This window comes from Phaethon aethereus (assembly GCF_964289735.1).
Source record: "Phaethon aethereus genome assembly, chromosome: 1".
NCBI lineage: Eukaryota > Metazoa > Chordata > Aves > Phaethontiformes > Phaethontidae > Phaethon > Phaethon aethereus.
The window spans coordinates 84,885,666-84,898,962 of record NC_138575.1 but is presented as its reverse complement, the minus strand read 5'-3'; the positions used below and the strand labels follow the sequence as shown (position 1 = coordinate 84,898,962).

At 48.9% G+C, this 13,297-nt stretch overlaps 1 protein-coding gene across 1 annotated transcript in view; it reads left to right on the top strand.

Moving 5' to 3' along the window:
• Positions 1-9,816, top strand: part of LOC309407034 (alpha-2-macroglobulin-like) — a gene marked incomplete at its 3' end in the record, with an annotated part of 30,867 nt that extends 21,051 nt beyond the window's left edge. Inside the window, 15 exon segments of the mRNA XM_082002440.1 lie at positions 600-651; positions 1,171-1,254; positions 1,657-1,833; positions 2,317-2,398; positions 3,541-3,697; positions 4,097-4,171; positions 4,446-4,611; positions 5,304-5,527; positions 5,869-6,087; positions 6,387-6,514; positions 6,896-6,986; positions 7,550-7,624; positions 8,050-8,152; positions 8,980-9,021; positions 9,803-9,816. Coding sequence (XP_081858566.1) covers positions 600-651; positions 1,171-1,254; positions 1,657-1,833; positions 2,317-2,398; positions 3,541-3,697; positions 4,097-4,171; positions 4,446-4,611; positions 5,304-5,527; positions 5,869-6,087; positions 6,387-6,514; positions 6,896-6,986; positions 7,550-7,624; positions 8,050-8,152; positions 8,980-9,021; positions 9,803-9,816 — 1,689 coding nt within the window.
• Positions 9,817-13,297: the final 3,481 nt, after the last annotated feature.

Sequence of the window (13,297 nt, the reverse complement as noted above, 5' to 3'; positions counted from 1 at the left end):
GTGTGGTAATCTGGTGGGTAGAGTCTATGTTCTTAGCTTTTCTCTGTATCATAAAAAAACTAATGCTTGCCTGCTGTGTTGTATGGTATCAGTAGTGTCACCAGATATTACAGTGCACAACATCTTCCCTTTGTATTATCAACAGACACCATTTTTTTCCCCTAAAGCATCTGCAGAGTTATGATAAATAGCACTGCAGACATCTCTTCAGGACAGCCCTCTAGAGCTACTGTGAGCTTTTGCTAACAAAAGCACTTGCTGTAATGCTGCAGTCCTTTTGTTACAAAGATGTTAAGTGTCTCTTGTTGTGTACAATAGTTGCAGGTAATCTGTGAGAGAGTCCTGCAGTGTTCTCCCTCTCCTTTTCTTGTTCTTTCTCCATGTACACCCCCAATCACTTAGGATCATGTTTCTTTCACTTGCTTAAATTATTTCAGAGCTCTGTATTTCAGGGATTGTTTGTGACTGCCTCTCCTCCTCCAGTTCACGCACTTTTCTTTTCACATATCCCTCTGTCCTTGTTAAGGATTCCTCTGTCTGTCTGTATTTCCTGTCTCACTAACCTCTCACCTCTCTTGTTTTCCTTCATCCCACCAAAGCCTGAAGGATTTGAGAAGGAAACAGCCCAGAATTCTGTGCTCTGTGTAAAAGGTAAAGCCCCCTCTCCCCACCCTCTCCATTTGTTCCTGTGTGGTTTGATGGGTGGGACATGCCCAGAGGAGGAAGATAGTTCTGCCTCTACCATATTACAGATAGGCTGATATTTTTAGGTAATCAAAACATGCCCCATTAGTTGGGAGCCTGAGACCTAAGACAGCAGAAAGCCCTAGAGAATGGACCAACCTGCCTAATCTGTCCATGTAAACCTAGGACAGATTTAGCATGACTGTATCCCTGTTCTCTTGTGTGCTGACTTTGGAGTTACAAGCACTGTCTCCTGTTTTCTAGCATGTCCAGGAAAAAGCTGTAGAGGTGTGATCTACAGTGCCTAACAGTGTCTGGGGGTGGTTTTATGTAGAGATTGCCTTATAGCTGGGGAAAAACGAAGCGGCTGAAGTCAGGGAATTTCTAACAGGAAGTGTTCCTGATGTCCCACTGAGGCCTCCTCACCTTCCATTAGCCATTTCTTGGGACTGTGCTGAAGCTGTTTGGATCTTGTTTCTCTCTCAGGAGTGCCTGTGAAAGAGAAGTTTTCCCTGTTGCTCCCCTCAAATGTGGTACAAGACTCAGGCAGAGCATATTTCTCAGTGTTGGGTGAGTGAACACACTGGGAGAAAGAACCATGTGCTGTTTCTGCCCCTCTGTGTTGGCCTTCTAGGTCAACCTCACAGGTTTTTCTCCTGGTTTACAGCACACCCCACTCCTGCCTTTCATCCCTTATGTCTGGAGCACTTTCCCTTCCAGTTGTGCTCTTCCTTTTCCCCTTTCTGCATGTCCTTTTGTTCAGGGCTCTCTACCAGTGCCGTAACCTTTTACTCATTTCCCTCTTTTCCTTTTCCTCTGCTGTTCTGTGTTTCATTCCAGGATCTTTATCAATCCAGATTTTCTTTTCTTCTTCTCTGTCATCTCCTGCTTCTCTTGTTCAGTAGCTCCCTCTGATTCTGACAGCCAGCCCTGAGCTTTGTTACTATCCCTCTGGTATCTCCTGCTCCCCAGGTGACATCATGGGCACTGCCATGCAGAACCTGCACCAGCTCCTCCAGATGCCATTTGGCTGTGGGGAGCAGAACATGGTCCTGTTTGCACCCAACATCTATGTTCTGGACTATCTGAACAAGACAGGGCAGCTGAGTGAGGAGGTCAAATCCAAGGCCATTGGATACTTAGTGAGCGGTGAGCTGGGACACGGCTTTTGATTCTGCTTTGGCTTTTTTCAGATCCTGCCTGGGGTGGTTCTGTCAAATGTTGGCCAGATGTGGAAAGAGAGTTTCTCTCATGCACAGATGGTCTCTGCTGTATGCCTTAGAAGGCCCTTCACTGCTTTTTGCTTTATTATTTTCTGTTGCTTAAGCATTAGTGCCTGATCATTGCACCCACTCCCTAATTGGGTTGCAATGCAGTGCACAGTTGTCAAGTGACATGCTACAGTGACTTGTCCATTGTCGTTAATATGCCCTGCCTTCCTTCTGATGAAAGGCAGGTGTTGCTTTTCCCCATGCAGTACAAGTAGCGCATGGAGGTGGGGATGTACTGGTACTTCTTATTGGCTAGCATACGACTGACCTACTCTTCTCTCCTTTGCCTTTGCTGATACAGCTGTTTTCCCTCAGCAGACATTCTCTGGCATCTGAATCTTGCTTTAACTCTCCATTGCAGGTTACCAGAGGCAGCTGAACTACAAGCACCCAGATGGCTCTTACAGCACCTTTGGACCACATGGCCAATCGGGGAACACCTGGTGAGATTTCAATGTCACCTATGCCTCCCCTGTATGCTCCTTTTTCTCAGCTGCACATTTATAATAAATGCTGCATGACGGTAAATAGGAAATACTGTTGTAGACCAGCAGGCTTTCCAGAGCTGGTGTGGTCCCTGTGCTGCTTCCTACTTGATGAAATAGGCTTCATCAGCCAGTTATGTAGCTGAAGCACATCCTCCCACCAGTCCTCAGGGACCATGACAGACGAAAAGGAAATGGAGATAAACTTTCACATCCCAAGAGAGGAAGGCTGAAGAGTTGTAATGGCAGCTCTTCTCGACTAGCATCTGCTGAGAAGGCTGCTGGGAAATGTGTTTCCATATAAGTGAAAAGGATGATAGCCCAAGAGCAATGCTCTATGTTTTTTTTTTTTCAAGAGTGTGTGTTACTAAGCAAAGACAGCCTGGAGGAGTGTTTGTGTTGCCAGTGTGACTTACTGCAAATCTTTGAGTTGCTGCAGCATATCATTGCCATGTATTTTCAACTTTAGATAAGGGTAAGAATGGATGATTTCATCACCTTTGGTTTGTTTTTAGTTTCTGAAACAGTACTTGGCTCTTGACAGCATGTTGGCTTCTCACCACATGCCTGCTTCTTCTTCTTCTCCATAACTGCTTGTAACAACTCTAGCAAAAAGCCTTTTTCATGTTTTTTTTTACTTTAAAACTCTGAGAAATTCTGGGAAATCCATGAGGCATGGATTTCTAGTGCAAGACTCCTGCCAGCAGACCATGAGCTGGAAGGGATTTAATTATTCTTACCCATCATTTTGAGTATTACTGTTATGCAGAAGTTGAGCTAATTGGCATGCAATTCCCTACTTTTTCCAAAGAGATTTGCTTAGATACAAATCAACAATCACTATCCTTTAATTTGTAGCCTCAACACAAAGAGATCACAGGGTTTTATGAGCTGAGAGGGATGAAATATCAGGGTGGGAAGCAGTTTTTTGACAGATTTTTTGAGGTGAAGATACAACATACATGTGGTCTGACTAATTGACCTACAGTTCCCCAGGCCTTCTTGCTTTTCTCCAGAGAGATTATGTGCACATGGGCCTTGTCATCTGAGATGGACAACAGGCCTGCTTAGGCCCTTTCACTGCTCTTTCTCCCTTACAGGCTCACAGCCTTTGTCCTCAAGTCCTTTGCCCAGGCCCGGCTTCACATCTTCATAGATGAGAAGCACATCCAGGATGCTTTGGTCTGGCTGTCCTACAAACAGAAGGAGAACGGCTGTTTCCGCACTTCTGGGACACTCCTGAACAATGCCATGAAGGTAACACATCTGCCTGGTTGTTTTTGTGAGTCTGTAACTTGACCATAAATCAGATGGATCCAGTTAGGCTTCCTGAGCATACAGGCAGATAGGAAATTCCCATGTCAATGACAAGAATGAGGGAGCCAAAGGCCATTCTGTATGATTGCCATAGTAGGAAGGAGAATGAAGGCTAGCCTGCACTTTATAAGTGGTGTTGATGATAATTCCACATCAGCTGCAAGGGGGAGGAAGCAAGCTAAGGGTCTACAATGCAAAATAAACTATTCTGGGAGAAATGGGAGAAAAGACTGAAGATGAGATGGGGGGGAAGATGAGAAAAGACTGAAGAAAATGGGAGAAAAGACTGAAGATAAAAAGCTAGGTGTGGTCAGCATCTACCTTTGTGTTTCCCTGCAGGGTGGAGTGGACAACGAGGTCTCACTGACGGCCTACATCACTATCGCATTGCTGGAGATTCCTCTGCCTGTAACCGTATGTGGCTGCACCCTAATTTGAGTCAACTGCGTCTCAGTCTATGATGACACAGTACTACACAGAATTTGCTCCAGATTGGAAAAAGGACTTGGTTGTTGAACCCTGTGATATAAGAATTATGTGTTCTCAATTTTGGCATTTCTGGAACATGTTGTACACTACTTAAGTATAGACCTCATTCTGCAGACCCCCCCTCAAAGTTCAGTGGAATGCTATGTGATTAGTGAGGTAAAACCTCAGTTATCCCTAATCACTGGTTATCTTTCTCCAGCACTCAGTGGTGCGCAATGCTCTGTTCTGCCTGGAAACAGCAGCAGGTGAGAAAGAAAACCACGTGTACACCAAAGCACTGATGGCGTACGCCTTCGCCCTGGCAGGGAAGGAGGAGAAGCGGAAGGCATTGCTTGGCTCACTTGAAAAGGAAGCTGTGAAGAAGGGTGAGTGCTTCTCGTGGGACATCTCTTTCTTCCAACCCACTGGCCTTGATGAAATGGCTTTTGCTGGTGGGGCAATGACTGCAGGAAATGGATGTGCTGAGAGAGAAAACAAACATACAGGTCATTTCGTCGGCCATAGCATAAGCTCCGAGTCTTTCAGGAAATCACGTAATGACTCAGAAGCATTCTGGGAAAGTCAGGCTGGTCAGTGGGTTTGCCCAAGCCTTGGGTAGCAGGATTGTGAAGGAAATATTCCCAGCACCTTTTGCCTTTTCCACATGCAGGTGACTATCAAGCCCTGCTCACAGTCGCTGGGTCATTTTGCCACACAGAGCTTGTCACTGCCTGACCCTGGCGTCCCTACTCAAAAAGGGAAGGAGTGCCATCCTTCTTTGGTCCCTTCTTCCTTGAGATGCCTGAGCCCATAAATGTCTGTGTGAATCTGGAGACTAGGCCAAAGTGGTACCCAGGCCTGTGACTGAGCCTCAGCAGTCTCAGACTAGTAGTAAAGCTGCAGCAAGTGTCAGCCTAAGTCTTCCCACTTCATCCTACATGACAGATGCATTGTGGAGGCTCTGCCCTCTCAACAGGACCGATCAGGAATTGGAATAACTACTAATTGGAATAACCCTTGGAATAACTACTAATCATTGCTTGTTGTCTTGTCTCCACGCTCCCTGCCTCCTCTGAAGATGGGTCTGTTCATTGGCAGCGGCCTGGGAAAGAGCCAGAGGCTGATCTCCCGTACCATCGCTACCGAGCTCCCTCTGCTGAAGTGGAGATGACAGCCTACGTGCTCCTTGCGCACCTGACCACGCAGCCGGCACCTTCACAGGAGGAGCTGTCATTTGCATCTCTCATTGCAAAGTGGATCAGTGGTCAGCAGAATCCCAGCGGAGGCTTCTCCTCCACCCAGGTGAGGAGACACAAGGGATGCGTGTCCGTGCCATTGGAGAGAGCTTCCACTGCCATTTGTTTGTGCATATGAAGTTGCTGCTTCACCCTGCGGCGAGCGAGTGAAGGCTGCTCAGAGTTCCTGGCCAGGCAGCTCAGGGAACATGCAACTGCTGTGCAGAGGACACAGGAAGGGGATGGAAACATGCAAAAGCTGCTCTTTCCCCTGTCCTTGTACTTGACAGCAGAGAAAGCAAAGGCTGGAGGGGAGGGTGCCTGCCAACAGGAGGGGGCAGGCTGTGGGAGGGCAGGCTGTGAAAAGGCTGACCGTATCCCCCGGGCACTGGGACCCGTCTCTTGCAGGACACAGTGGTGGCTCTCCAAGCCCTGTCTCGGTACGGAGCTGTAACCTATGCCAAGAGCGGAGCAGCTTCCAAAGTGACCCTGCGATCTGGAGGGGACTTCCAGCAAGACTTCCAAGTGGATCCCACAAACCGGCTGCTGTTGCAGCGTGTGGCCCTGCCCCAGGTGCCAGGGGAGTACAGCACGGAGGTGTCTGGCGAAGGATGCGTCTACCTGCAGGTGAGGGTGATGAGGGCAGCTGGCATCCTGGGAGGGGAGCCCCTTGCCAGGCAGGAGCCAGGGAGAGGGCAGAAGGGACAGGGCAGAGCGGAGGAGTGGGAGGGAAGGCTCTGGGACAGGGAAGAGGAGAGAAGGTGTGTGGAGGAGAAAGAGTGGGAGGGAAGGAGGGAAGGATCCGCAATGTGGAGGAGCTGTGAGAATGGGAGAAGTGGGGTGGCTGGATGGGGAGAGGACGATCTCTCTCACGTGTTGAGCACGCATGCACACAGACTCACACAGAGCTGCTGGCTCTCCCCTAGACAAGCCTGCGGTACAATGTGCAGCCCATGCAGGAGGATGCACCCTTCATGCTCCATGTGTACACGATCCCAGAGACATGTGTGGACTCCAAGGCTCACAAGGTCTTTGACATAGGCATAAATGTCAGGTGAGTCTGCGTTTGGGTCTGAGCCTTCCTGAGAAGCCGTGGGAGCTGGAGGAGGAGGTCTGGTGGTCCAGGGTGAGCCTGTCTGGAAGCCCTGGGGAGACAGTGCATCCCCTGGAAAAGTGGGCAGGAAGCTGCTGGGCTGGGAGGAGAGGCTGTGGGGGAAGGACATGTCCTGCAGTGATGGAGCTTTATGTACAGCCCAGGGCTGGGGTAGTGAGAGGCTGCATAGGAGGCCTAGGATGCTTAGGAGGCCCTGGCATTGATGGAGAAGTTGTTGCTGGACTGTCAGGACATGGTGGGGTGCCAAGTGTTACAAAAACGGTGGAAGTGCCCCCAGCTTCGCCTTGAGGTGCGCTGAACCTTTGTTGCTTGGTTCTTTAGTTACACTGGGGAGCGCAACAGCTCCAACATGGTGATTGTTGATGTGAAGATGCTGTCGGGATTCATCCCTGTGAAGTCCTCCGTGAGGAAGGTAAGTTGCTGTATGAAGCATTTCTTTCAGCATATCTGCCCTACATCATTTTCCTTATTCAATGGAGCATCTAATTCTTCTCCTGGTAGCTTCTCCACTGTTAGACCTGCCCCTCATTTCATTCAGTTATACCACCCCTCAGCTGAGGAGGAGGGGTGAATGAGGGATGCCAGGAGCAGCACTCCCTTCCCACCCCTCAAGCACTTATGGTGGTTTGCAGTAGCTCAAATGTATGCACAGTTTGGCCCTGAGACCAAGAGCTGGGAGGACACTATCAGGGACTCAGGAGCCTTTGGGGCTGTACGACAGCTGTGCCAATCTCTCATTCCATTTTTGTGGGGAGTATGTGGAAGGACACGAGATGGTGGCAACTGGGGGAAGACTTATTGTGCGGGGCTTCACACAAGAGAGTTTGCTGCGTCCCCTGGGAAGTACTCTCCCTGTGCTTAACTTCTCAGCATCCGCCTGCTGTGGCTCCAGAGATGGGAGCTTAGATGAGTTGAAGGAGGGTTGACTGCACTTCCCTTCAGATCAGCAACCTCTTCCATGTCTCCTCTTTCCAGCTCTCAAACATCTGTTCTCACCAGATCCAACGGACAGAAGTGAGCACAAACCATGTTCTGCTGTACATAGAGCAGGTGAGAATTGACCCAGGGCTGCTATGGGACACACAGTGAGCTCTGCAGCACACTGGCAATAGCATCCACAGAGTTTGAGAGCAATTCTAAGCATCTCCAGGCTTGTAAATACAAAACATAAACCTCTCTGACACTGACCTTGTCCCTGTCACATAGGAGACACCTCTGCCCCAGCCCTCAGCATGCTTTCCCCCAGCCCCACACACGGATCGGGCCCTGACCTCCCCATCAGCCAGAGGCTCCCCACTGTGGGGAAAGGCCCCAGGGTTTCCCCTTGCCTCTCAGACAGGTCTGCAGCCCCCGCACCCCCAGGGCCTGGGCACGGTGGCAGGGGAGAGCGAGGGAGCCTGGGGGCAGTGCGGAGGCACAGGGGACCCGGGGCAGCGCGGAGCCACCCCTGAGCTTCCACCGCTTCCCTTCCCCAGCTGAGCAGCGAGACCCTGAGCTTCTCCTTCACAGTGGAGCGGGATGTCCCCGTGCAGGGCCTGAAGCCCGCTCAGGTGAAGGTCTACGACTACTACGAGACAGGTGAGTGTGGGGCTGCGGGTGCCTGTGGGAGCGAGGGCGGGCAGTGGGATGCACGGAGGGGCACGGGAACTGTGGGGACCCACAGTTGTCCCTGGCCTGGGCCCTTTCCTGCCCCTGTGCTGCCTGAGCTCTCTGGGCACAGAGGGGCTTCGGGGGCTGGAGGCCACCACCCTGCCACCCTCCCTCCTGCTCCTGCCATGGCAGGCCCCAGAGAACAACGGGGGTGGTGGGAAGGGTGTGGGGATCCCCGCATGGCTGCCCTTCACACCGGGAGCTGCTGTGAAGCCACCCTCCCCTGAGGGAGAGGGCAGAGGAGGCCATTCCCCCAGCCCTCCGGCCATGGCACCTGCAAGGCCAGTCCTGCCTCCCCAGGGAGAGGAGCCATCCCACAGGACAGAGCCGCGAGTGCTGGGGGTCCCGTGTTCAGGTCCAGCCCCAGAGCACAGCCATGCCCGTGCTTCCAGGCAGACCCACTGCTCCTTGTGCCTGTGCTGTCCCGGCTGCTGCGCCAGGGTGGCAGCGACAGTCGTGTGTGCCCCCACTCCAGCGTGCTGGGAGAAGGTGCCTGAGCAGCCCTTGGGCACACCAGGGTGGAGACGTGCTGGGGCCGCCCGTGCAGGGTGGCTCTGCCTTGCTGCTGAAGCCTCCAGAGAGGGCCGTGACTGGGGCTCCCCACACTCCAACTGGGATCTCTGGGGGGAAGTTGGGCATGGTGTCAATGGCCTGCTGTACGTCCCAGGAGAAGCATGTCTCTGGCACCTGTCCCTCTGCCAGCAGTGCTGATGGGCTCTGACAGCCTGCTCTCTCCCCTCCCGTCTGTTTTCCAGATGAGTTTGCCACACAGGAGTACAGCGCTCCCTGCGCCCCAGGTAGGGTACACAGACAACTGCGATGTTCCAGCATGGCTATTGCAGGTTGTCTTGAATGAGAGTCTTTGCAGACTTTGGGTTTCCTCAGCCTGGGTATTCTCTCAGCATTTATCTTCCCTATGCCTATTGATGTCTCTAGGCATGCCTCAGTACAGAGAGAAAAAGCAAAGCCGCCACCCCGTGTCCTGTATAAGATCAGATACAGCTTTCATTTTGTTTCACTGAAAATGGCAATCCCAGTGTTACTGCCTTTGTTTGCACAGAGGCACTTGTCTTTTCCAGTGTGTGTGTCACATTGTAGAAATAAGATTGAAATCTCTCTTGGGACTGAACACCACACTTAGCCTTTGTGTCTCTGCCCTTTTCAGGGCCACATTTGCCATGCTGTAGACACAGAAGAATACTGAGGAATTGTCTCCCAAACACCTTGGTGAAATGTTGGTGTTATTCATATGTCTTCAGTGGCGACTATTCAGACTCTGCCCTGGGTTATTTTTTTGCTTCCTTTGGGAAACCCAGGTGCTGAGAGAGAATGTGTACTGGCTAGCTCATGTATCTCCAGGATGTCTCTGCCTCCCCTCTTTGTAACATGGATATCTTGAATGTGTCCAGGCATTGCCATTCTGTTATCCATCTGCAAGTGGGCATTTTTAGGTGGAGTTTCCCAGATTTTAACAGGGATTGAACTTGCATAGCCACCAGAACACAGAGAAGATGTCCAGGGCTCTGGACACTGCTTCACCAGGATACTTATCTCACTCTGTCCTTTTCCCATCTCCAGCCAAGGCTGAATAGGGAAATGCCTGAAGAGCACATCTTGTCTGAGACTTGCTGGATGAGATTGCGTGTCTGTGCCCCAAGAAGATCTTCTTGTTTAGGGGGCTATTGAAATGTTAGGTGAGGACACCTCAACACCAAAAAGGAAGTAACGCTATAAATAAATTAAGTCTTGATGCTCATCAGATGCTTCTGGCCTTATTTTTTGTTACCGTGTCTTGTATCTCCTTATATGTGAGACTGTGTAGTGGCCTGAGATTTAAATCCAGATCCATCAATGGCAAGGTGGTGGTTGGTGACTCCTCAGGAATACCAGGAGGCAGACAGCTTTTGGCAGTGGGGAGGTTTGTCTCCATACTTGCTTGTTCTCCAGGAGGAGAGGAAATCCTACCTGATCCATTATGCACTGGAAGCTTGGTTCCCTGCCTCTAAAAGGTAGTGTTTTCTGCAACATAGTCCTTGGACATAAACTTCTGATCACATATTGCCTTTGATCCCACTGTGAAATCACTGCTATGGGGTGGAAGGATAGTGTGAACCTGTCCAATCTGATCTTTCACAGCAGGCCAGATAGACAGATAGAATTGAAGGGAAGACCTGTGGACTTTTCCGTTCTAGCAGTGAAGACATTGTCTGCTTGTTTCTAAACAGTTGAAGTGTTAAGTTCCCCCAGAGAGGGAACTTAACAGTGTCATTAGTCAGAATTTCAACCAAGAATCACCCTTATGAGCAAAACTGCTTGCATTTTTCATGAGAACTTTATCCTCTTTCCCTCAGTGGGGGCCTGTAGATCTATTTTGGTTTTTTTGAGCAATTTTAATACGCATTTTTTTTCTCCCTCACAACTAGGCTTACAGTGCTTCAGCAGAATTCAGAGGGGAGGCCCTGGATTCCCATCTGGTAGTTTGGGTTAAACTTTTTGCATGCCAGTTTTCCAAATGATCACATTCTCTCTAGTCTAGATCTCTCCCAGGGTCTGCATCCCTGATCTGCAATCAGCCTTAGTTCAGTAGTTCATATGGCACCCTGTGTATTTTGTTTACATGGTTCTGTGTGCAGAGGTGCCTTTGACCCTGCCAATGCAAGCTTAAGCAAACACACCTGTAGGAGTCCCTCATGCAGCTTCTTTCACGTGCACACACTCAGGTTGTCAAAAATGTAAACGACTGATGCAGCAAAGAACTTGTACCTGTTGCAGTGATGCTGAAGCGCTTTGTGTTGTCATCATCCACGTCAAGACCCTCTTTCCCCTTCATGAGCTAGAATTCCTCACTGTGTGAGGAAAGCAGTTTGCTCTGGCCCCTTTTATAGCTGTTCCCCTGCAATGGGGTCATGAGAGACTGACTGTACTGGAGAGACGCAATGTCAGCTGAGACCATTATTTAAGAGCAAGTAGGTTCAAAAGTGCCAGGTCTGCAAACCTATGCATACAGACACAGGTCTGCAATTACACACCCGCCTTTACAGTGGGCTGTAGGTGGATGGCAACAGCTCCTGCATTTTCATTCACTTTTTGGCGAGTACTCTACCACAGTTATGGTGTTGAATCTTTTCTGCCTCAAATGAAACCAAGTGACCATCATGACAATTTAATTTAAAAGTCTCTAAAATCACTGGAGTGTGTTCTATTCACAAAATTTGGATAATGGCTTTCTATCATGGAAAGAGTTAACACTATGTTGTGCTGCCACCTGGTTTTAAATTTAGATAACACCTAACTGTTGCCCATGGGCAACCACACCACTTGTCATTTGGGGCTGCCTGGCTAGCCTATATCTGTAAAGCAGTTTAAGATCTCTCTGCTCGACTAGGCTGTAAATCATCAAAGTCAAATACTTGCAGGTCCTCCATGGCACACTGTGTAGGAACCTTTAGCAAGGCTACCTTAGAGAAGGGCAGGAATGTCTGAACATTGAATTTCTATCCCCATGGGGCAAGGATTGCATGCTTCAAAGGCAAATCACAATGGCCTAAAATAAAAACAGTTTCATTCAGCAACCAAAAACTATGTTGCTTTGGAAAAGTAATCGCTTCATGGTGGGAAATTATGTGGTTTTACTATTTGTAAATGAAAACAAAATGCAATTAGTATTCATGCTTGATTAGAAATTTTGCTTAGCTTTCACTGAAACCAGTTCATTCCATAGACTTGTGTGAATATGGGGCATCAAAAAGGTCTTGAGTGAGTAAATGCCAAACACCACAGGAGACAAAGTGACATAATATTAATATCTAACAAAAGAGATGAAGAACTTTATTTGTTCTCAATAACACTGTTTGGATAGGCACACTAAAAAATTGCATGGAAAAACTAGCTGTGCATACTTTGGATACACAATAAACCATGATACCTAACAATAAGCATTTCATGAGAATAAACAGTCACATAAGATCTTTCTGCCATTCAGAAGTTAAAACCAGAAATTAATGGGACAAAACCAAGAAAAGCGAGCATTCCTGGAGATATCTAAGAGGACTATGGACAGCTTCACCAAAGCAACTCTATAATTTAAATGTGCCATTTAAATTAGCCTTAGGTAGGTAGGTTAATGGCAAATGCCCTTAGCTTCTCCTTGGGAATCTCCTAGAAGCATCAGGCACAAGATATGTAAGTTTCCACAAGAAGGCCCAAGCTTCAACTGGAGAACAGGCCATTATAAGTTAGCAGCTGAAGGCATAATGCATGCACACATCCCTTCTGCCCCCCATGCACACTCTAATCTTACAAGAGGGCGGACTGTGTATCTCTTCCCACTCTTCTACAAACAACAAACAGTCCTGGAAGGGGGCACATCACAGATGTTGAATTTCATGGAACTTTAGCTGGTCATCCAGGCTCCCTACTGGTGGAAGACATGGATAGGCACTTGCAGAGACCAGTTCAATCAAGGTTATGGTTTCTAAGCCAGGGGAGAGAAATTGTTCTCAAGAAGTACCTGTACTTATCCATTGACTAGACAGGATCTCAGATGACAAGTTCAGAGTACATAACACTGAGAGGGCTACATTAGAAAGGCTGACCCCTTAAATCATTCTATCCTCTTTTTTTTCCTCACTTGTCAGCCTTATTCCCTGCACACAGGCATGGCTGGATGGGATGCTCTTCAACCTAAGAAGCCAGGTAGATTAAAGCTGTGACTGGAGGCTGAGCAGGAAAAAACAGAATTGGGAATAAACTGGTCAAAAATCACTGGTAAGTACACTTAATTTATTGTAAAGTTCATTTCCCATTTCTTGCAGGCACTATTCATCTGTCACTCCATCTTCTTCATAGATGGTGGTGGTGGTAGTGAGGCAACTGGGAGTATTTTTCATGCATTGCCCTGGTCTGCTTCCTCTGCAAGGGTGAAAGAAGATGGGAGGGTACAGGAGTTAGAGAGACACACCAGTTCCCTCTCTCAGGCCAAGAGACAGAGAGAACAATATGTGGGTTTGGGGGCCAGGTTGTGTGTAAAGCACAGTACAGGAGAGTAAGCTGCTGTTTGACCAGGTATGAGGG